The sequence below is a fragment of the Festucalex cinctus genome, chromosome 5 (assembly GCF_051991245.1).
Source record: "Festucalex cinctus isolate MCC-2025b chromosome 5, RoL_Fcin_1.0, whole genome shotgun sequence".
Lineage (NCBI taxonomy): Eukaryota > Metazoa > Chordata > Actinopteri > Syngnathiformes > Syngnathidae > Festucalex > Festucalex cinctus.
Window position 1 is genome coordinate 12,528,103 of NC_135415.1, and position 25,000 is coordinate 12,553,102.

The window sequence follows — 25,000 nt, forward strand, 5'->3', positions numbered from 1 at the left end:
TTTTAAATAAATTTATCAGTTTTCACACCCTTGTTAATAATTAACATAAAAGGGAAATGAAAATTTAGGGGATGGGGTTTTCCACATTATAGCGTACTGTATATGCAAAATGAAGATAACCAACACGTAGTTTCACTTCAATGTACAATGTTTACAATGTCAAAGGAGGTCATTTTGTGTATGTAACCCTTAGAGAAAGCCCACGTGGAGCGCAATCCATTAAACCAACAGAAGCGTCCATGTGTGTCGTCTTAACGCTTGTGTCCGCAGTCACTCAGGAACAGGAAACGCTTGAAACAGGATGTGAAAAAAAACACACACACACACACAAAATCTGCTGCTATTGTGATTCACAGTTCCTCAAAACGATAAACACGACAGGAAGTGAATATTTAAGGACACGAATGACTGACCCATCAAAGACCTCCAGAACTCATGATGTCTCCTTCAGCTTTTGACTTGGATTTCACATTCAGATTCCTCAATGTTAAAACACAAAGAAGTGAAGCAGCTAGCATGAGAGAAGCCATCCTGTGGCTAAAATAGAAAGTTGGAAAAGCTGCAAGCGCAACCCAAAATGTCTGGAAAAAAAAATAATGATAATCCCCAGATAAAAAATCAGCATGATGCTTCCTGAGTCACGGTGGGAAGAACGTCGCAAGAGGGACGACTGGCGTCACGGCACCTGGTGACATGTTATAAATAGACCCCGATTCCGACAAAATCAAAACCCTCCAGAATCACACCCTTGCGAGACATTTCAAATGACCGTTTTTATGTTCACTCAAGACATAAAAACAACATGTATGGACAGACACACAGATTGCATGTGAATAATTCCATAAGCGTCAACACCGAGCAACGGGCTGGGACTGCAATCCGGGCCAAACAAATGCTTCACAAGAAGGTCAAGATCAAGAAAAGATGAGAGAGATTTTTTTTTTCTGAAATTTTTTCCAAAATTAAACCATCCTTGGATGGAAAACTATGCGGACAAATTAGTCAGGACAAAGCTGTGCGGACAAAGCCATGAGCTAAGCAGACAAAGCTCATAAAACTACGAGAATAAAGCAGTATTGATAAATATGTGCGGGTGCAGCTAAAGATAAGCGAGTAAAGCTATTGGTAAATCCGAGCGTACGTCACAAACTCTGTGAAATGACCCTCTCCGTCCACTGAAAAGAATTGGAAGTTAGATCGTTGTACTGTAATTTGATTTGTGAAGATATACCTTGATTTCAAAATGGGATAAAATGTTTTTTGACTACTATAACAATCTGCTTTGTTTCTATCCTAGTCACAAAAAAAGGCAATACAGCATTCTCATCGCATTAGTTTGGGAAAATAAAAGACATTCCCGGATGTTCGGAATTGTCAATACAGATAAACCTAAACAGACAGCTAAAGCTACACACATAAATCTATGAAGAAAAAAAAGTTATATCTACAGGTAAAAAGTATGCAGACAAAGCTACACAGATAAAGCTATACGTTATTTCCTTCAACCCTTTGTTTTTGTCATGTACTGAAGACATTGTGGCTTTCAGATCTCAAAGATGACAAATGTTTTGCTCTGTACCATGAAATAAAAGCTGGAATTGCAAAGATTTGTCTCACATTTGTCCTTCGATCTGAAACCAAAAGATTAGTGATAGACCGATATGGGTTTTTTTTTTTCAATGCCGATACCGATACAGCTTCTTAGTAGTCAGGGAGGTCGATAACCGATATTTCAAGCCGATATATATAAAAAAAATAAAAAATAAAAAAAAATTCGAACTATAGTGACAGATTTGTTTAAAAAAAAATAACAAAAATTGCAGTGAGCTTCCAAGGGTCATTAATTAGCAAGTGTTAGTGTTAAGCCGAAATTTTAAAAATTATATATATATATATATATATATATATATATATATATATATATATATATATATAAATAATTAAAAATTAAAATTGAAAAGCAAGTAAATAGATCCCTAAAGATTTCTACTGTAAATAAAGTTTTCTAAAATTTCAACATAATTTCTTGATTTTTTTTTTTTTTTTTTTAATACCGGTAAGTGTAGGGAGTTCCTGTTTTTTATAAAGTGGAAATTTAAATAGATCTGTAAATGAAAAGTTCCCTGCATCTCACTGAGTGACAAACGCATGTGAATGTATCTCATTTGGGGTTTTGTTAGGGTTCATGAAACGTTTCAAAAGAGCTTTGCAGTGAAAGTTTGTCTGAATATGTTCCAAATGTGTTTACGACAAATAAAAACTGTCTGTGAACATCTTACAATTCCTGATGAAACCCCCAAATTCGCTACATTCGGAAGGATTCACCGCTCAGTGAGATACCAGCTTTATCGGCCTTCAGATTCCAAAAATGGCCGATGCCGATATTTGTCAAAAAGTCAAATATTGGCACCGATAATCGGCCCGGCCGATACACACTTTTGATGGGACTGTATCTACAACTAAATCTCATTTCTGATGTTTTTATTTTATTTTTATTTTTTTTTAGAAGGAGCACCAGCTGAAGACAGACCATATTGTTAGCTTCTATACTCAGGCAGTTTGGGGTAGCTTAGTTGTGATCAAATGACTTTGTGGCTCTTACGTGACCTGTGTGGTGTATTTGACTCCAATTTTCTTGCCAAGAAAAGGGAGCAGAATGACAATGTAGAGTGCGGCGTTAGCATGTCAAGCTATCCGCTTCCAATAGGACTCTCAGCCATTTTTTTGAAAAAATTACTTTTTGTTCCTTGTTTTTGTTTGTTTACTTTTTACTTTGGACCCCCCCCCCCCCCCCATTAAAAGTTCCCCCAACAATCGAAACAAGTCAGCCTAATGCGTCTGTGGAATGTGAACTACTCAGCGAGCCTCCCGACGCTGTTCAAAGTGTACGTCAAGTGCGATGAATGTCTCCCCGTGGAGTTAGCGGGAACTTGTGAGCGAGATGAAGGCAAGCAGCGCAACGTTCTGGAAAAGCCCGACGTTCTTCAAAGGGGTGCCAGAGTGACAGAAAGTGTGACGTAACCGCGGGAGTGTCTCGCGCTTTGCTTTGACGCTGGGGACCTCCAAATTGACAGCCCTGATAAGACAAAAGACTAACCTGAAATAAAATTCATGAAAACGGCATGTACAAACACTTCATGGCACTGTACGCTCACTTAATGGGAAAAGAATACAAAATCTGGCAAAAGAATTTCTTAAAGATAACTGTAAAAGCCGCTATTCTCCTTTTCTGGCACGGAGGTGGGGTCAGAGGGTGTCAACCTGCTAGCCCTTGAGTTAGTATCACGGACTTTAAAGAGATGGGAAAATTGCTGTGTGAAGGTGATAGCTAACAAAAAGGCGAGACAGAATTAGGATGTTTGACTCATGACGTTTCAATTCAACAACTGGAATTCTAACATTTACCGCCACCGACATGTGAAATCGTCAAATATGTTTTTCCATAGGTAGGCACAGAAACGTAAAACAAAAATAACGAATTGGAATTGTATGAACTAGTTAGCTATGCTATTAGCCTCAGTAGCAAATCTATAGTCTTTATTTCACAAATTGTAGACTCTGGCAATGGTTTGTACAGTAAACATTTAATTCAAGACAGTGTTACGGCATAGTAATTAATGTATTTAAATTAATGTGACCTTGAATTTGTCTGAGTGATAGGTTGCACTCTCGTAAACTTTCCAAATGACCACAATGACCATATACGGGCGTAACTGTCCGCTCACGCATGTAAACGGGTTATGCCGAATGTTTCACAAACTGGAATTCTGACCTTAACCCGAATATTGACTGCATGTAAACTAGTGTTAATTTCGTCAACGAAAACTAAACAAAAATAATTTCGTCAAGACACATTTTTCACCGGCCTAAAACTAGACTAGACTAGACTAAAACCGTTAATTAATAAACAATATCTGAGACTAAATCAGTGTGCATTTTCATTGACTAATGAAAATGAGACGAAAATGTACTTCATTTAATAAAAAAATTTTTTTTTTTTTTAAATGGACTAAAATCTTTGGATATTTTCGTTCATGAACAAAAACAAGACGGAAATGTCATTGTGACAGTGTCATGTGGCACACAGTGACACGCCCCTTTTCAAATCCGCAGCTCGCAAGTGCAACATGCACAAGCACATGGGTCAGACAGGAGGTTGAGTCATGATAAAAGGTTAAAAAAAAAATAAAAAAAAAAAAAAAAAGTAAATTATAGTTAATTATAGTTATAATGTAACATTAATCCAATGGCTATAAGATTTCAACAATAAAGTTAATCCGACCGCTAACTAATGCTGGCTTAATTTACTAGCTCATAGCATGGAGCCATAGTAGCCACTGTAATTGTGTGTTTTTCCATCAAAAAGATGAGAGAAATATGAAAGCTGTGAAATACTTTTAGATCTGAAATATTCAACATAATCTGCTGACAAAAAAAATACAGGGAAATTAATGTCCTGACTAAAACTATACTAAAACGTTGACAGTTTTGGTTGACTCTAGACCAATAAAATTATGGCTTCTTGGACTAAAATAAAGACTAAAATGCTAGATTTATATTCGACTAAAAATAGACTAAATAACACTGGGATGATGTTGACCAACTATGATAAAAACTAACAAGCGAGATTGAAACTGGACTAAAACTGAGACTAAATTTAAAAACAGTGGATAAAGTTAACTCATTCAAGCCCAAAAACGTGTAAAAACATTTTTAATACTTTGTCATTCACTCTCAAAAACGTGTTTACACGTTCTTGTTGTTTTTTTTTTAATGTTAGAGCATACAGATGGCTTTGATACAGAGTCTGACATGAAGAGGTGGCTTAAAGCAATGGTAGTGATTAAAAACACAGCCAGCAGGTGGCAGCAGTGTACAAGAGGTCAGCCAGGGCCATATTGCAACAAGCTATGTTTGTCAGTGTTTTCACCAAGAAATTGAATATTGATGAAACTTAGCTATATTCTAACACTAATGGCTGCAAAATGGAAACAGATACAAATATACTTTCCTGAATAAAGAAGAGACTAATCTTTCTTTTTGTAGGTTCCATGTTTTTATAGCAATAGAACACAATATTCTGTGGGCCTTGCACAACCTGTCAAAAGGGGGTTTCTTCAATGAAAATGGCTGGGAGTCAATGAGTTATCACTGATGTAAACATAGATTTGGTATAAAAATTGAGTGATTTGGAAACCAAAAATGTGATCCTAACATACTTATTGGAAAAAGAAAAAAAAAAAACGTGACACAAACAAATCCTACTCCGACTTCTCAGGAGCTAGCGAATCCGCTATCAATGAAGAGCAAACTCCATCGAGGAGGAGAAAACAGCAGAGTTGACACATGGGCTACTTGTTTGCACCTCGAGAAAACGCTGGCCACCATTTTACATCCCGTCTGTCATCTTCACTACAAAACATAACACATGGCTGTCTAGGAAACAGGAAACCTCGCAAGAGAGACTCCCATCTTTACACTGGTGCACATCATCATCATCATCATCGTCATGGTTTGTGACTGCTTCCCGCCTACCAGGATGCTGATGCAGAACATCTCCTGGGCATCGACTACATCCATGTTAATGCCGTGCCAATATTAACGGGTGCGGTGGAGACGAACGAGAGAAGCGAGCAGATAACAAAAAACATGGCAGACGCGTAACCGAAAGCACAGTAAACACCTCGGTCGCCGCGGAGACAGGTTGTTGTTGTTGTTTTTTCCCCCCTACCTGCTGTTCTCTAGGTGGCCAGCCAGCATCTTCACACAGGGAACAATTACCGTAATACAATTTTATTTTATTTTTTTTCATTAAGGACGTTCACTTCCCTTCCTTGGCGACGTCTTTTGGACGAGGAGAGGTGACGGTGACGACGGTGTCATGCCTTCCCCCCTCGCCGCGGCGTGAGAAGGCGAGAAGCATGGCAGTGCCAGCGGCTTTGTTTGCCAGCCGGCCCGCTGTGTGTGTACGCGCATGTGTGCGTGTGTGTGTGTGGCCTGCAGGGACTGGTGCAGCTGATCCCCCCCTGACACCGGTGGCGTGCACGCGGCTATGGGCGGGTGGGGGCAAATGGCCAATGCGCCCAGAGGAATGGGCCATTTAGGTGCACAAACTGGGGAGCTGGTGTACTTAAGTTGCAGTTTCTACAAAGCCCTTATTGTCAAAAGTGGGCCGAAATAAGTGTGATGGTCACTTTCAAGAGTAAAAAAAAATGAGCCACAGTGTTTATGTTATATACATAGCAATTGCCATACTCATACGTACAAGACACATGCAGGTTTATTCGTCAATCATGTATTGCGATGACCTGGAATCGACTTCACTGAATCTATTAATGAATGAACTCATTTGCTCCCAAAAACGTATAAATAGGTTCGATTTTATGTTTTCCGTGTTTTTTATGCTAGAGCATCCAGAAGGCTTTGATGCAGCCTCTCAACTGCAGTTGAACGGGTGAAAAAACGGTACTAATTACAAAAACAGCCATCAGGTGGCAGCAGAGTATACGAGATCAACCACGGCCATGTTAAAAACAAGCTGTTTCCCCACATTTCTCAATACATTTGTGAATAATGATGAAACTTAGCTATATTCTAATGCTAATTGCTGCAATAGAACAGATAGAAATACACTTTTTTTCCTGATGAAAGAAGAGACTCTAATCTTTCTTTTGGTATGTTTTTATAGCAATACAATACAATATTCTGTGGACCTTGCAAAATCAGTCAAAATCCAGTCAAACAGCTGAGAGCGAAGGGGGTTGCGTCAGTGAAAATGGCTGCGAGTCAATGAGTTTACTGATATTAGCTCTTTTAAAATTGGCCGATTTTTTTGCCGATTGTTTTAATACATAACATAAGACAAATATAATTGACATTAGGGATGTTCCAAAAAATATCATTGCGATATTACCGGTGTATTTTTATAGGTGATAAAAATTTGACATATCGCAATGCGTAACATTACACGTCTTCGTGTCAACTTGGACGTACACGCGTCATTCGTTGCTGCACAAAAAACAATGTAGGAGCGTGTGGCTACAAGAGTTGGAGCCAGTGCTGTCGCGTCTTCAAAAAAAAATGGAGTGAGCTGTGTCGTGTGGAGGCTGTTTCGCTACGAGGTCAGATATAATGCTAAAAAAGCAACAACCAAAAAACAATCGTTTACAAATCGTGCAGGAAAACTGTTGCCGTAAAATTAGGAGCATGCGGAGGACATATAAGCAGCTCGTGTGGTTGGGGGTGAACAAAAGTTCATTAATTAATGGAACACTCTTGATTAGACGCACTCCTTATGGAGAAAAAGAAAAAAAAAAAAAACAGACGGTGGTTGGTTAATACTGAAGCAGTCACATATTGTTTGGCCAAGATCAACAATCCGCGGTGTTTATTTTACAGTGACCGGTAATTCGCCATCTAATTCACGTGAGTTTGCGATGCTAATCGACCGCTAAGCGGATATGTTCTTGACGAGAAGACTTGCACGTTTCTAACGCCCAGTGCCCTAAAAGTGAACATTTGTCTTATTCATACCCGCTAGTAACGTCTACAAGGAAACGCGGCATTTGCTCGCTCCTCTGATTAAACAACCAAAGCCATTTACGGCAAAATAACGCTCGAGGGTTGCCGCCGGTTGCGGCAAAAATAACAACTGCCGAAACAATCGCAGAGGGAGAAAATTTTTTACCAATACACTTGCCTGCGATGTACGAAGCATGACGCCACAAGCAGGCTGCTACCGTATCATTGGTGATTGATTACCGCCCACAACACGAGGATCAACCACACAGGAGAAAATAGTGGACTTTTTCGACTGATGCAATTTGACACTGACTTCTGAAGGTAGTGCTTTCATTGTATTTACTAAGTAAATGTCCTTTAAGCAGTTATGTTACAATTCGCAGGGTAAACACTATCTGGCCTGTTTTTATTTCCATTTTATTCCATTACAGTTGCTATATTTGCACTTTGTTTACATTTCAATTCTGGGAAAAAATGGTAGCTTAAATATAGTTGCTGCAATAAAAGTGCTATTATTCTGAAGTGTCAATCACAAATCTATTGTTCAGTAATTATTACCAATATCATCAAAAATATCGTCACCGCAAATTTCTTTGAAATATCGTGATTTCATTTTTAGGCCATATCACCCACCCCTAATTGACATATAAATAAAAAATATATATATAATTTTTGTAAATTTTTCTCTCAGTTACAATGTTAAAGAAATGTTTATGTACAATTAAAAGTTATGTAAAACAGCCAAATGTTGTGTCTGTAATTTATCTTTATTGTTGTAAGCATTAAGTGACCAAAAATAAGTCATTTATATTTTGAATTAATTGCATGAATCAGTAATTGGAATTTTATTCTGCCAAATATTTGACCCAAAAAAAAATTCCATATCGGTGGGGCCCTAGAATTGGGTAGTCTATCAATTATCCAACAGATTAATCGAGTAATCAGATTAAAGATTGATTTTGTATTATTAAGCAATTACTTGGCGTGCCACTAGGGGGAGCGCCTCATAAGCGTGGCGGGGAAATGGACAGAAGTCTTCAGGTAAGAAGACTCATGAGCTTAGTTTTATTGTTATTATTATTATTATTATTATCATCCATCCATCCATCCATCCATCCATCCATCCATTCAGTAGTCCAAGTTAGTCCATGACAGTAATCAGTAGCCAGGAAGTAGCTCTCAGCTTTAAAACGTTTGGACTTGGAGACAGACGCCTCTGAGTCGACCATTAACTAGTGTTGATGAGAATTTTGGCTTGTCCGTCGTCACGGTGATGATAACGTGTAGCAACGTGGCACTTAGCTGCCTTTTAAACTCAACCCTACCAAACCAAACGATACAGAACGTTTACTTGTCTGTTGTCACTCATTTGCCTTGACAAGCATGTCGTTTGTTTGTTTTTTTATGTGTTATTTCATGCATACAGTGAATGTGATGCGATGCAAGTAGCATTTAGACAGTTAAAAAAACAAAACAAAACAAAAAACAATAATGTGGAGCGGCCTTGTAATTCCAGACTTCGACTTGGCTACAAACGTTCTCCCGCCCTGAGAAGCCCTCAGGCAAGTAAGAAGATAGAACATCGCTGCTGTTTGTGTCGCAGCTCTGCCCTTTGTTGTGCGTTTGCCTCTCTGTCATTTGTCATTTAACTCGGGTAATTCCCTTTTTTAAGACGGGGCCACACCCACTCTCTCAAAGTCCCGGTGGAGTTATATGCCAACCGCTTTGACAACCTGGGGAGAGGAAATGAGGTCAGATGAACCTTCGCACTCACCTGCTGCACTATTTCGCTACGGGTGTCATGTTGAATAATCAACTCAAGTCAGTAATGACGATTTAAAACAAAACAAAACAAAAAAAAAAAAACACCATGAAGCTCTTGAGAAACCAGTTAGAAAGCACCCGAGGGCATCTTCTTGTGATTGGAGGTAAAATCTCCAATGATTCCAAGACAAACGCAAAGTAACGTGCAGTGATTCTCAGCCAGATTCCAAATTTCACTGAATTGGCTCAAAAAGTATTACTTATTTCTACAAATAAATAATGTCTATTTGCTCATCTATCTTTTCCAGCGACATACAGTGACAGGCAGAGAAGCACTAAATGCTATTCGATGGCAGAAGGGTTCAGATAATAACACATCATGCTTAATTCCTTGTTCCTCCTTCTGGTGTGCACAACTTGGCCACCAGGAGCAATATTACTACATATGCTATATCTCCACAGAGGATAAAGAATATGCCTGTGAGCACTGTTTTACTATTCATCTATTGGTCTACACAGATAAGATTGTAAAATGAGTTTGAAATGATATGAAAGTGTTTTGGGATCAAATATTCACAATAGAAAACTAGGGCTGTAACGATAAGGGCAATATCGTGATATCGCGATATTAAAACTGCCACAATATATCGTCACGTCGCAATATTAGAAGCAGCACATCTGTTAAAAAAAAGTCGGGTTGATTTCCAATTGTGCAGTTCTAGCACCCTTTGGTGGCTAGTTTTTTTTTTTAGTGACGTTTAATTTTCACAAGGCATGTTTTGGCCCTTCTATGTTTAAAATCAACGTTAATGGTCAGATGAAGGGGAAAGTAATATGTGTGGGAACCGAGTCAATATGTGGAGGAACTCCAATTTGTGCAATATTAGCAAGAAAGTGCCTCGATATTAAGTGTTATGAGAGATTGTAGGTTGTTTATATGCATTTCTGTAATGTACAAAAGCAAAATATATATTTTTTTTTTCTTTACAATATTGTGACCTTTTTTGTATCAACAACCTCCCCACAATATCGTGATAATTATCGTATCGTGGCCTTCATATCGTGATATCGATCGTATCGTGATGTTTGGATCTTGTTACATCCCTATTAAAAATATTAATAATCAGTAATTATTATTTGCGTATTTAAATTGTAATAATTTGTTTCAAAAAACTAGTTCCAAAGTGCCTCAGGGTGTCGTCTTAGTAATTCTCATTTCTCACTCTCAGTCAAATCTATCGATCAGGTTTGGAATTTTAATCTGCACCGATTCCAACCACAACCAAAACAGGAATATAAAAACACAACTCATAGTAGAAGCACCTATATATATATATATATATATATATATATATATATATATATATATATATATATATATATATATATATTTGAGCAGGACAACGAGCTCCCCCGGGCGCTAATTAAATTTCTTCCTCTCGCACTTTCATGGCCGCCTCTTCGCAAGAAGCACAACAAAAGCGGCAGTTCACTCACGGACAGTTTTCATCGGGCGCAACGTGTCATCATCGAGCGCTGCACACGTCTCACGCACACGTGTAATCTGTCATTTATGTTTTGTGTCTCACGCACAAAACCTCTCATTACCCGCGCAGCCTGTTATTATGTTTCTGTTACACTGCGACAAGGTAACGGCGCGTATGTTTTATCACATGCGGAATGCATAACAGTATTACAAACTCGTTAAACATCGTAGATTTGTTACACGTATGAAACACGATCGAGTATATTACACTTAATAACTTCTAAGTCTCGTGGGTTTTTTTTTTGTAAACGTGATATTAACCCAATATTTTTTTGTTACACGGGTAACATGTCGTGCGTTTGTAATATATGAAGGTCACGATACGCTAATTATCACGATATTGTGGGGAGGTTGGCGATACAAAAAAAATGGTCACAATATTGCAAAAAAAAACCAACTCATACTAAAAAAAACGTGCTTTTGTACATTACAGTAATGAAAAATACAAAAATATTATAAATATATCTAAAATATATAACTATAATATATATATAAAAAATATTGAGGCACCTACTTCCTAATGCAAGCACACATTGAGTTCCTACATACATACTGACTCGGTTCACAAGCAGAGCTTAGAATTTTAAACATTGGCGGGCCAAAACATGCCTTGTGGAAATTAAACTGCACTAAAAAAATAGCCACCAGAGGGTGCTAGAACTGTACAAATTGAAATCAACCCGACTTTTTTTTTTTTTTTTAACAGATATGCTGCTTTTTAATATCGTGACATGACAACCACGATATATTGTGGCAGTTTTAATATCGCGGTATCACCATTATCGTTACATCCCTAATGTATAGTACTCTACATGTAACAGTACTGTCGACTTGTGTGTAATAATAAACATGTAAGCAATCACATGCACATGTTACACATGTAAAATCATGCATAGCTCCTCATATATTAGAAATTTACATGAGCATGTTTGGATCACACATGTAGCATGATTCTAATATGCATGTAAGCAATCACATGCTTCTGTTACACGTGTAACACCGCATGTGTTGGTAATACTGTACACACATGTAACCAGTCAAATTCTTTCTACGTAATCAAATGCATACTTCTGTTACACAAAACATTGTATGTTCATTTTAACTATTTGGTTGGTGTACATGAATGAACGTGTGATTACGTCACATGTAGGGCTGGGTTCAAAATATTGATATATCGCTATCATATCGATACGCCTTTTCATATCCCAATATCGATACATAAAACCATGTATCGATATATCGACCCCGCCCCCAACACACACGACACACACACACACGACACATCCAACACACACAAGCAAATGCTTCTGAGCCCGTGTCACTTACACGGAGGAAGTCAGTATCGATCATCTCCTCTCCCCACCCACCCCCTCCCCTCAACCACCACTGGAACATTTGCACAAAAACAACAATGTGAATGTCATGAGTGTCAGTGTTTGTTGTCACTTTTTTTACACAGCCTGTACTGTGGTTGTAATTGATTTAAATAATTATTTATTGTTTTATAAGGCCATGTTAAATAAAACTGAGTATTAATGTAACTGCAATGGATTCAATTCTTAATGTAAATATTCATATTTTTACTAATGCATTAAATTACAGCAAGAAGTTTCTACTATTTGCAGCACTGGTACTTTTGACTGTTTAAAATAGGTGCTGCATGAATTCCTCAAATGAATCGAAAATCGTTGTGAATCGTGAATCGAATCGGGCCCTTGTGAATCGAATCGATCCTGGAAATCTGAATCGATACCCAGCCCTAGTCACATGTAACGTCTGATATGACGTTAATATCGCACATGCTCGTGTGGTACCAATATAGAAAATGTAAACAAAGACAACCACGTGTTTATGTTACACAATCATCAATATGCCACTGCGCATCTGTTTGACCCACACATGAAACACGTGTTTTCCATTTCGGTTAAGGGGGCACCGATCGATTTATCGGCCACGATTTCCTTAATTTTGGAAGATCGGTTGATCAGCCAATCCCTTAAAAATAAACCGATCTCCACCAATCTCATCTCCCTGCTGAGAGGTCTGGAAAAAGTCAGCCACTGTCCTCTTCTGCAGAGATGACTAATAGGATTTTCATTTTTATTTGAGAGAACTACTTCATGTGCTGTTCAAACAACACATATGTATTATTTTGACCGATATTGTTCAATGTTTTCCAATAAAACAAGATTGGAAAATTGAAGATATATATGCTACTTGTAATGAAAAAAATCTGGATCGGCAAAAATCGGGATCGGCAGGTCAGACTTTTTAAAAGATCGGGGATCGGTGATCGTCCGGAAAATTGTGATCGGTCGACCCCTAATTACGGTACACATGATGTCATCAACCCAAATTGTCTGTTACACATGAAACACATCAATGCGCTCCACTCCACACACATTTTCCACACCAGACTGGAGGACTCGTCGCGGGTCGTAATCCCGCAGCACGCACCCCACGGCGACCGCTCTAAAAACAGCACCGAGGCCCGACGTAAGCGGACTAAAATGCCAGTCATTTCCTCAGTAACGTCACACACTCGAACCGAGCCAGCCATCCGGTACCGTGACCATAACACCCCCTCCCCCCACCACCCTCCGTCATGTTTGTCTATCTATCAATCAAAGAGACGTCACTGCGTGCCGGCTGCTCCCTCGCCTCCGTAGGAGTGACGGTTCAAGCACCGTCAAGCCACAAAACGCCTCCCGGGGGTCGAGGCAGCACGGGAAGGCGGCGTTGCGGTGCACAGAGCTCCGTTTGCTAGCCACCAGCTGATACCGCTAGCACCTCCGGCGACATCTTTTAGAGTGTCACATTTACATGAAACATTAAATAGTACGCAACACAACATGAATGATTGATGGTTTACATCTAAAAAACGAGTAACATTGAGGCCGAAAATGGGTGTGGGGGGGACTCGCCGAGATGCACAGCGCTTGTTTATGCTAACTCTCTCGCTAGCCAGTTAGCTTCCGCGGCTAAAGCCTCCGTTTAGCACGCAAGACTCACCAGCCAAGTAGCGGTCACAGCAAAACACTTGGCCCGGAATGAGAGGGGAGGAGTGCGGCGGCGCGTCGATTAGCTCCAGGCGGGCGGCCTCCACGTACATCCATAGGGTTACACGGGACGCCTCGGTCCGCCGCTCCCGCTGCTGATGCTTCACCGCCAGCCGGTGGCCATTTTTTCCTCGCTTAACATCCACACAGTCACACACACACACACACACAAAAGGGGGCTTAGCGCGGAGCTCCTCGTCGTCCCAGCCGGTCGGCGAGCATCCCTCCAGTAGAGCCGAACACTGACTGAGCGAGCAGCCAGCCAGTCGGGGACGACATGACGAGGAGCGAAGCTGACATCTGCCGGAGGGAAGGAAGAAGACAAGCCCCGGTGAGATAATTCACGAGCGGACACAAGAGGGCGCATTTGGATCACAGTGGAGACGGCCGCATCGCAAAACGTGTACCCCTGCGTACTCGCGGTTCGACACCCGCGGATTCACCAATCACATTTTTTTGGGGGCAGGGATATTGTATTTTTTGTCAATTATTTATTTAGTTATTCAGTTATTTAGTTATTTTGTTAATTTTAGGCAGAGCCCAACCCGTAGTTTTCGATAAAATGTCTTTTTGGTGGTTTATTCCGTTTTTTTTTTTGTTTTTTTTTAAATGCATGAAAAAGAATGTCATTTGGTTTCTATCAAAACAAATGGCAGTGAAAAAATAATTACCTTGAGCCATATTTGTGTTTGACAGTAAGAACAACTGGACATATTTTGATTCTAGATAACTAACTAACTAACTAACTAACTAACTAACTAACTAACTAACTAACTAACTAACTAACTAACTAACTAACTAACTAACTTTTACTAGTTAATGATTTAACAACTAACTGGCTAGTTAAATAGCTTTCTGGCTATGATATTAGTTAACTCGCCAGCGGACTAAATAACTAACCAAATAAATGTTACTAGCTAGCCAACTAAATGTCTAACTAGCTAGGTAGTTAGCTACCTACTTATTTACTTAACTAACATAATGACTTTCACTCGGTAGCCAACTAATGTGGCTAGCTAATTAACTAACTAGATATCTAACAAACTATCTAAGTAAGATGATATCTATCTATCTAATAAACCAATGAACTTGTCAGCTGCTTAACTAAATATCTAATTAGATAGATAGCTAACTAGGCATCTAGCTAACTAGGAATCTAGCTTATAAATTAACCGAATAACTAACTAACTAACTAACTAACTAACTAACTAACTAACTAACTAACTAACTAACTAACCCAATGCATTTTAGTCACTATCCAATTAAATGTCAACTAGATAGCTAACTTTCTAGAAAGCTAGTTAACTAGATAGCTATCTAACTAGTTAGCTAACTAGAACCTAAGAACTTTTACTAGCTAGCCACTCAATGTTTATCTAACTAACAAATATCAATATTGACAGAGTGCCCACCTCTGATCTGACTATCAGTATCGTGGGGGTCCACTTCTGAATCCTAAAAAAAAAAAAAAAAAAAAAAAAAAACCACCGACTGTTTCTTCACTTTCCTGTTCATTTTAAATGCCTAATGCACTTTATAAAGTTACATTTGTTTGGACCAATATATCAACGACAACGAAAACAGCTCACAAGAGTTGATATATATATATATATATATATATATATATATATATATGATATATATAATAACTGTGACATTGTACGTACTGCCCATCACGGTGCTTTTATGCATTCCATGTTTTCTTTTGTGTCCGTTAGTCACTTGATAGACTTTTAGAACAAACAAATAGAAGAAAACGGGACAGTCTCTTAATTTTTTCCATAGCTATGTAAATGTTTGCATGAAAACATTTCCTTGAGTAAAACTGCTACACAGACTTTTTGGACAGGATGCTGTAATAATAAAATATTTACATTCTAGTGCAAAATGTTTGTGGTCACGCTTCGTTTTTTTCCCTTCAAGCTTTCACATCAACATAACTAAAATGAAGACTAGTTATTGGCTTGTATTATTTGCAAAACTCTTTTAATTCTGTCTGCCTTCCCTGCTGTAACTGTACGTTAATTTGAAATGTTATGAATCATTTTTGCAACAAACAATGTTAGGGCACACAGACTCTAACCTGTAGAAATTATGAGAAGGAGGAGGGAGAGGCTTGTCATGACACGCGTCACCCACATCGGAAGTGGCGCAGATGAAATTGCTTCATAGTTTAGCGTCACAATTCTGTCTGGGATACCTTTTTCCACTCGGGGTTCATTCATTCAGGCGAATTACCAAGAAGGAGTTGCAAATGAACTCAAATGGCCTATTTCCTGTCTCTGATACTTTTTCGTGCATCCAGTTATGAACGACATGCCTACTCAATTTCCTGCCGATCAGTGAAATATGTATCCAAGGCTGATTTTTTTTTGTAATTTCTAAACAAGTATGAGCCATGGAATGGGGTATATGCACTGACCTCAGACACGGCGCCCCGCATACGCTTACCATGCACTGCGCGTAGGGCACCAACTGCCTAAGGGGGCACCAAAAAACAAATCAAGCCCGTAAAAATAATCATATTAGTAATTATAATATCAGTGTCTAATATTTAAAATAAAAGCTTGTAAAGCATGTTAATAAATACAAAAAATAACGTAGCATTATTTACTCGACGAGCGGTATCGCTGGTCTACGTTGGTGCCCCCCCTCCCCTAGTAGTTTAGAAAAGGGGGAGGGCTGCGGGGTGCACTTTTGCTCCAACGGAGCAAACTACTAGGGAAAGGGGGAGGGGGTGGGGTGCACTTTATGCTTCAATCGCAAATTTGGCAGAAGTTTATTCTTGGATATCTGGACATGTAATCAAAAAGGCATCAAGAATTAGGGGCGGAAAAGAGGAAAAGAAAAAACAATGAGATGATGCTCGCGCGTCACTTGCAGGTATGACAATTTGTTTATTTTGTAGCAGCTACGTTTACATGACCACAGTTAGCAAAAAAAAAAAAAAACACTCCAAACCGCCGCAGTGGAATGGTTGTGACCAGCACGTTCATTATACGGTATGTTAAATGGAATGTGACGAGACAATATTGTTTCATATGGAACGGCCAAGAGCGGCATGTACTGGTGAAAGTGTAATTTGAAAATAATAATAATAATCATCTTAAGGCTAAGTAGATTTCCTCATTTCATATTCATAGTTTTAACATTATGTCCAGAATGTTTACATAGTGCCCTATCAGTCCTTCTCTAAAAAGGTAGATTATTAAAATTTTCATGTACCTGTGTTTTAAATATAGGCCTGCACAATACCATAATCCTAATCAATTTAGAAAATGTTTGTACCATGGTTGGTTCAAAACCATATTTCATTGTAGAATCCCTGAATATTGTCTTGTATTTCTGAATACAGGATCAATGCTTCAATATGTTCAAGGAGCATTTCATACCCTAACATAAATGCGGAAATTGCACAAAAGCTGTCATATGATGACCTGATAGCCGATTTTGCAGCCCAGAAATGTAGACATGTGCCTCTGTAGGGCCTCTACTAACTTGCTTGCACTTTCTTTATTTCCAGATGTTTATTTGTTGATAGTAGTGGCATTGAGTTTTATTTTAATTCATTTAGCTTTATTTATTTGAGTATTTGGTGTCATTGTTAGTTTTAGAAAGACTTATTATTTATCACTTATTTTTGTGAACATTTTTAAAACTTCAATATTGACACTTAGAAGTAGGGCTGGGTATCGATTCAGATTTCCAGAATTGATTTAATTCGATTCACAAGGGCCCGATTCAATTCATGATTCACAACGATTTTCGATTCAGTTGAGGAATTCATGCAGCACATATTTTAGACAGTCAAAAGTACCAATGCTGCAAAGAGTAGAAACTTCTTGCTCTAATTTAATGCATTAGTAAGAATATGAATATTTACATTAGGAATTGAATCCATTGCAGTTACATTAATCTGTTTCATTTAACATGGCCTGATAAAAACAATAAATAATAATTTAAATAAATTACAACCACAGCACAGGCTGTGTAAATAAATTGACAAAAATGGGGGGGTCGATATATTGATACATGGTTTTATGTATCGATATTGGGATATGAAAAGGTGTATCGATATGATAGCGATATATCGATATTTCAAACCCAGCCCTACTTACAAGTTATTTTGTTTAATAAAGCAAAACTGACAAATACTCAGATCAGTTCATTTCTACCAGGGGAGGGGTGATGGGGTGTGCGGACGGAGTGTTGGGGGGGGGGGGGGGGGGTGGGCACCACAAAACATTTATGCTTAGGGCACCAAAATGGCTAGCTGACCTGTCACAAGTGCAAGCCGTTGAAATCACAGGGCGGCCATCTTGTTACTCCCACCTCTCGAGCAGACTACTGTCAAAACTACACGATACGGTATACGTACAGATGAGCTCGTAGGCAGTTCATATAAGGCCGGTTACAGTTATAATTCTTTAATAAGAAAATATTATAATTCTTTAATAAAAAAAAATAATACAAGTTTCCTCCTGCACTAAATATCACATTAAGCATATAATTTATACATGCATTTAAGACAAGTTGTAAAATGTCTGGAGTCCTCTTATTTATGTTTAATAAATTTAAGCTGTTTCTACTAAGTACTGTCTCAAATGTTCTCCCATTTCCATACTGTAAATGTATTGGATTGTATGCAGAGAAACGTTTCTTGGGAGGAGCAATATGGCGGCCTCGCGACCTTAAAAGTCTTGGCCTATCGGCTATCCAGTCAGATACATAGATCAGAGCATCTACCCCATTCACTTCAAATGGCTGCTTCAAGCCAAAATGGACCACTTTCGATTCAATGCTGAACATGGACCCTTGAGACTTTTTGGTGCCTTCTGTAAATGTTCTGTTCATCGTTGAAACTGGTTTCTGAGGCGGATTTTTTTTCTTATAACTTTTTAATATAGTACAAGGTATGGAATTCACTTTAAAAAAAAAAAAAAGTCATATTCAAATCAAAATGGCCGACATCCTGTTCAGTTTTCAACACGAGATTTTCTTTGTGAGTCTTGTTATGATACACATGCCGCCCAAATTTCGTGACGATCAAGTGAAACTGCAGGACTGACTTGTTTTCTTTAAACTTTCCCCACACATTACGGCCCATGTAATTTGCTCAATATTTCTTTTCAGTTTTGAACATAGGCGAATGAGATTTTTTGGTTCCTTTTTGATGTCGATCTGTGGGATGATATCAGGAGATGCTGCGGGTTTTTCTTTTAAATCAGGACGCTTCCAGGAATGATCCATCGGGGAGCGGCACAAGTTTCTTACATCCACACAGCTGTTTGTGTTTGTGTGGGATGTTTGCCAACGAGCACAACAGGAAGAAGAGATTTTAGTGAAGAAAAAAAACCTTTCCACGAAATGAAAGAGAAATAGATTATTCTTTTATTTATTTATTTTTTTACAACCAGAAACAGCGCATAACTTTTCATGTTGATGAGGATAATGACTGAACTCTCCTCTGTGATTGGCTGGCAACCAGTTCAGGATGTACCCTGCCTACTGCCCGAAGCCAGCTGTGATAGGCTCCAGCACTCCAGCATTTTCTTAATGCGGACCCCCCGCAACCCTTATGAGGAACAAGCGGTTAAGAAAATGGATGGATCTTCTCAAGGCAATTTTCACTTCAGGTGGATTTTTCCATTGAACCCAAAAGCACTTTCTCTTTGAGACTTCCTGTCTTTTTTTTTTCCCCCCCACAAGAAAAAAAAAAGCTACTTTTAGTTCTGATTGTTTTTTTCTCGGATAATGCTGTATAAAAAAGTTCTATTCATTCTGATACTTGCATATTTTATTATTAATATACTCCAGTATTGCATACATTATATTTTCTTTCAAGATTTTTATTCTCAAAAAAGTTTTATTGTATATTTTTGGAGAAAAAAAAAATTGCATTTTCTCAAAGAAAGATGCACTTGGTGGAGCAAAACATTCTATTACATCAAATCATTTTTGAGAAAAATATTAAATAATGTTATTTTAAAGATGTTTTTCTCCAAATGTATATTTTTGGAGGGAAAATGTCAATTTTTTGTTGTTGTTTTTAAAGCTGTATTTGTTGGGGATTTTTTTTTCTGCTACGTAAAAAAAACATAGGAAAGAAGTTTTGTTTGAGAGAAATGTTTGGAGAAAAACTAAAATATAAAAAAAAAAAAAAAATCAGTAAGATTTATTTGAGCAAAAACAGGTTGTAGTAAAAAGCAATTTTTTTGTGTAAAAAAAAAAAATGTTTTAGTCCAAGAAATTATGTATTTTATTTTTTTTCTGAGGGGGTGGGGGGGGGGGGGGGGGCGGTGGCATATGACATGAAAAAAAACAAAAACTTTTGCCGTTCTCGAAGAAAAAAAAATCACTTGTTCAAGTAGAAAATGTTTTTCTAGAAAATATTGTGAGGTAATGCTTTTTATGAAAAAGTCGTTACAAGATTAAGCTTTTGTGACATTATTTTTCTTGAAAATATTGTGTTGTATTTTCTGGAAGAAAGGTATTTGGTGAGGAAAAAGGTACATTGCATTACATTACAAGCAAAGCTTTTTGAGAAAAATATTTTTCTTTTAAATATGTTTTTTTTTTTAAATGTATATTTTTGGAGCGAAAACATCTCAAGTTTTTCAAATAAAAAAAAGATGTATTTATTTCTGGAAAAATTTTGTATCGTTTCTGCTACTTAAAAAAACAGGAGAGAAGTTTTGTTTGAGGAAAATGTTTGGAGAAAAACAAAAATATTTAAAAGTTTTTTCCAGTAAGGTTTATTTGTGCAAAAAAAGGTTGTAGTAACAAGTAATATTTTTTGGGTGGGTGTCAGAAAAAAATGTTTTAGAAATTAATTTTTTTAGTTATTTTTCTGAGGGGAAAAAAGGGGGGAGACATATGAAATTAGACATATTTTCCATAAAAAAATTAAAAAAAAAAGAACAACAGTTGTGCCGTTAACAAATAATTTGTTCAAGTAGAAAATGTTTTCCAAAAAATATTAGGTAATGCTTTTTATGAAAAAGTCGTTATAAGATGTTTTTTTTTGTTTTTTTTAGGAAAAGTGACATTGTAACTTGATTTCAGCAGAAGATAGTTTTGTTTTTCAGATCGACGCATAGCTCATGTTTTTGGAATTTTGGAAACATTAACAATTTGTTTTTACTCTCAATATATTACCTTTTTGTCCTCAATAACTTTTCATGTCTTTTATTTATTTCTTTATGTATTGTATTTGCTTTTAAGTGAAAGTAAATACAACTGTTATGCTGAAAAATCACGTGATTGCGAAAGAAGACCATAAAACCAGACCTTCATCATCATCATCATCTGGATTCTTGTTGAATTGTTGAATCACACTTGGCAAAAACTATCTTCTTTTTTTTCTTTCTTTTTTTTTATCTGGTTGCCAAGCATGCGCAAACATGCAAATAATCACACGCACATATCAGCTCTTTCAACATGCAGTGACTATGAAAAGTCTGCACACCCCAATTCAAATGCCAAGTGTTTTTGATTCAAATAAAGAGAGACCAAGATAAATCATTTGAAAACTTTCCACTAATGTGTCATATATCCTGTACAACTCATTTGAAAGCAAAACATGTCATCTTTTTTGAAAGTACAAGTAAAAAATGAACAAGCAAGATGTTGCTACATTAAATCAAAATGGCCGAATTCATGTGTCTTTTCAAGAAAAATGACTTGCGTCTGAACTAGTGGTGTGCGATACTGCAAATTTTGGTGTTGATCCGAGACCAAGTGAACACAGGGCCAGTATCGCCGATACGGATATTGTTAGATACTTTGCGAAAATTATGGTACAGTATATGTATTATTTTTTTTAAATCAAGGTAGCAGTATCATTGAATTGCTTAATCACAATTAATTTTCAACAATTGTTTTTCCTTTTTAAACAAACGACAAACAGGACAAAGTTTGTCGAAAAATAGACATGAAAAACTCGATATTTTGATCGATCCGCCCACCACGAATGACTAATTTGAACCAAAATGGCAGACTTCCTTTCTTTTTCAGGCATGGCTTCTGGGACTTTTTGATGGGTCTACTCGTTATGCACATGTCTACCAAATTTCAGGTTGATAAGAGAAAGAGGCTTCAGGGGCTGAATTTTCAAAAGCTGTCTAGGAGTTCATCTTTGGCGATGGCCAAACTGACCCCTGAAATGGCTGATTTGAATCAAAATGGCAGACTCTTTTCAGGCATGGCTTTGAGACTTTTTTTGTGGGTCTACTCATGATGGACATGTCTCACAAATTTCAGGTTTATGAGTCAAAAAAGGCTTTGGGGCAGAATTTTCCAAAAATTGTAGGAGTTAGTGTTTGAAAGGACCCTTGGAATTGACCAAATTGAACCTAAACTGGCTGCCTTATTGTCTCTTTAGAAGCATGCTTCTGAAACTTTTTTTTTTTGTGGGTCTACTTCTGATGGACATGTCTCACAAATTTCAGGTTTATAAAGTCAAAAAAGTCTTCAGGGTCAGAATTTTCAAAAATTGTAGGAGTTAGTGTTTGAAATGACCCTTGGAATTGACCAAATTGAACCTAAAATGGCTGCCTTATTGTCTCTTTAAAGGCATGCCTTCTGAGACTTATTTGTGGGTCTATTTATGATGGACACATGTCGCAAATTTCAGGTTTATAAGTTAAAAAAAAGTCTTCAGGGTCAGAATTTTCAAAAAGTGTAGGAGTTAGTGTTTGAAAGGACTCTTGGAATTGACCAAATTGAACCTAAAATGACTGCCTTATTGTCTCTTTAAAAGCATGCCTTCTGAGACTTTTTTTTTTTGTGGGTCTACTTATGATGGACACGTCAGGTTTATAAATAAAAAAAAAAAGTCTTTAGGGGCAGAATTTTCAAAAATTGTATGAGGAGTCAGTGTTTGAAACGACCCTTGGAATTGACCAAATTGAACCTAAAATGGCTGCTTTGAACAAAAATGCCAGATTTCTTGTCGTCTTCTGAGACTTTTTTTGTGGGTCTGATTGACATGTCTACCAAATGTCATGCTACAAAAAAAAAAAAAAAAAAAAAAGGCAATAGAGGCTGGAATATCAAAATATTCGACGAACATATAGAAATGAAAAATCGCCCTTAAAATGGCCGCTTGGAACCAAAATGGCAGACTTCCTGTCCCTTTTCAGGTCTGGTTTCTTGAGGCTTTTTTGCGCGTCTACTCGTCTCGCGCTATAAATGTCGACCAAAATGTAGCAAAGTGAAAGCGGCGTGCAATTAATCTCCCAGACAAGAAAGGTGTAACCAGTGAGGCCTCGGGGGGAAATGTTCTGGAAGGAAAAGATTTTTTATTTTTTTTGGCAAGGAGGTGAAAGTGAGGCCCACACGTTTCCGTTCCGCCACCTGTGATGAGGAATGTGACTTTCGCTTTCTGCCGATCACCTGCTGTATAAATGTAACCGCGGAGCAGCGGACCGGCATCGCACCTTCTACCCAAGATCCAAAGTATGGACTCTCCTCGACTGGCCGCTCTGCTCCTCCTCGTGATGCTCGTCTACTCTCGGACGGCCGCAGGTAAGAAAGAGCGACCACCCCGTCCCCGTCCGTCTCTGACCTGCTGACATCTTTTTTTTTTTTTTTTCCTCCTCGGGGCAGGTGAGAAGCTGGAGGACTGCTGTCTGGACACCAGCGACAAGTGCTTCCCTCGCCAAATCCTGGTCAGCTACTACCGGCAGGAAGCCGGCAAGGGGTGCAAACGCAGCGCCACCGTGTGAGTGCTTGCTTAAAAAAAAAATGGACATTTAAAAAAAATTTAATAAACATTTGTATTGATATGTTTTAGTGTTGTCATTACAAAATGTATATTTAAAAAAAACAGTATTTTGAAAAAGTTTTTATTTTTAATTTTTAAAATATTCACAATATTTTTTTATATTTTAGAAATATTTGTTTATATTGTTTTATTATTGTATTGTATTTTATTATACAGAAAAACTGTTAAATCATGAAAAAATATATTAATAAAAATATATTGTCTTATTTAAATCATTTTCAACTACTTTTGTTTTGATTGTTATAACTAGTACATTTATTTTTATGAATTCCTTTTTTAATTATTTTTAAATGTTTTAATTTCACTGTTTTTTTTGTTTTGTTTTTACAATTTGTTATACTGTTTTTCAAAAACGTGTTATTTAAATATTTTATTATTTATCATGAAAAAAATTATTTGTATGTATTCTTAAGACTAAATTATTAAATAAAAACATATATTCATAAGATTTATTTTAATGATTTCACTGGCATTATTTTTATGTTAATTAATAAATATATTTGGGTTTAATTATTATTATTTAGTATTTTTAAGATTAAATTATACAACAAAATATTTTCACAAGATTTATTTTAATTATTTTTATTGGCATTATTTTAATGTTAATAAATATATTTGTGTTTAATTGCCTTTTTTTAAATGCAGTATTTATTTCAATGTTTAATTTTTACACCTGTTCATTTGCGGTATTATCTGCATTTTTTTATTTATTTTTTTAAATTATTTTTACTCTTTTAAAAATATATTCTATATTTTCAATGTTTATTTTATTATACTAAATTATACAAATATTTGTAATTATTTGAAAATTATATTTTTATTAATTGTTTCTAAAAAAAAAAAAGTTTGATATTTTTATTTAATTGTAATTTTTGTTTTAAATGTTGTTTAGATCAATTTTTAAAAGTAGTACTTGGGTGTTTACCTTGTATAATATACATTATTATTATTATTATTATCATTGTTATTTTAAAGAGACTTATTTTGAATTCAGTACAAAGCATTTCATAAGTTTTTATTGTTATTTGTAAAGTGAGTGAAATGTCATTGTTTTATATTGCATTGCATAAATATATATATATATATATATATATATATATATATATATATATATATATATATATATATATATATATATATATATATATATATATATATATATATATATATATATATATATATATTTTTTTTTAAATATAGATTTGTGTCGAAGGTCGGCAAAAGACTTTGTGCCCCAGCGCCGGACGAGAGCGAGTGCGTCAAAGCACTGGTTGCCCACCTGGACAAAAGGAGCAAGCGCAATAAGCAATAACAAGTACAAGA

At 36.8% G+C, this 25,000-nt stretch overlaps 2 protein-coding genes across 6 annotated transcripts in view; one reads left to right on the forward strand and one right to left on the reverse strand.

Annotated features, from left to right (window-relative positions):
• Positions 1–14,189, reverse strand: part of wdfy3 (WD repeat and FYVE domain containing 3) — a 104,071-nt gene extending 89,882 nt beyond the window's left edge. For 4 of the 5 annotated variants that reach the window (XM_077521042.1, XM_077521040.1, XM_077521039.1 and 1 more), the window contains exon 1: positions 5,732–5,897. In XM_077521042.1, the coding sequence (XP_077377168.1) occupies positions 5,732–5,760 (29 nt within the window). In that variant the 5' untranslated portion in view covers positions 5,761–5,897. Of the gene's footprint in view, positions 1–5,731; positions 5,898–13,843 lie in introns of those variants that run through there. The other variant, XM_077521041.1, reaches the window with a different exon arrangement.
• A 9,120-nt stretch (positions 14,190–23,309) lies between these two features.
• Positions 23,310–25,000, forward strand: part of LOC144019652 (C-C motif chemokine 17-like) — a 1,904-nt gene continuing 213 nt past the window's right edge. The window contains exons 1-3 of the mRNA XM_077522849.1: positions 23,310–23,418; positions 23,500–23,614; positions 24,878–24,992. Coding sequence (XP_077378975.1) covers positions 23,352–23,418; positions 23,500–23,614; positions 24,878–24,989 — 294 coding nt within the window. The 5' untranslated portion in view covers positions 23,310–23,351 and the 3' untranslated portion in view covers positions 24,990–24,992. The remainder of the gene's footprint in view (positions 23,419–23,499; positions 23,615–24,877; positions 24,993–25,000) is intronic.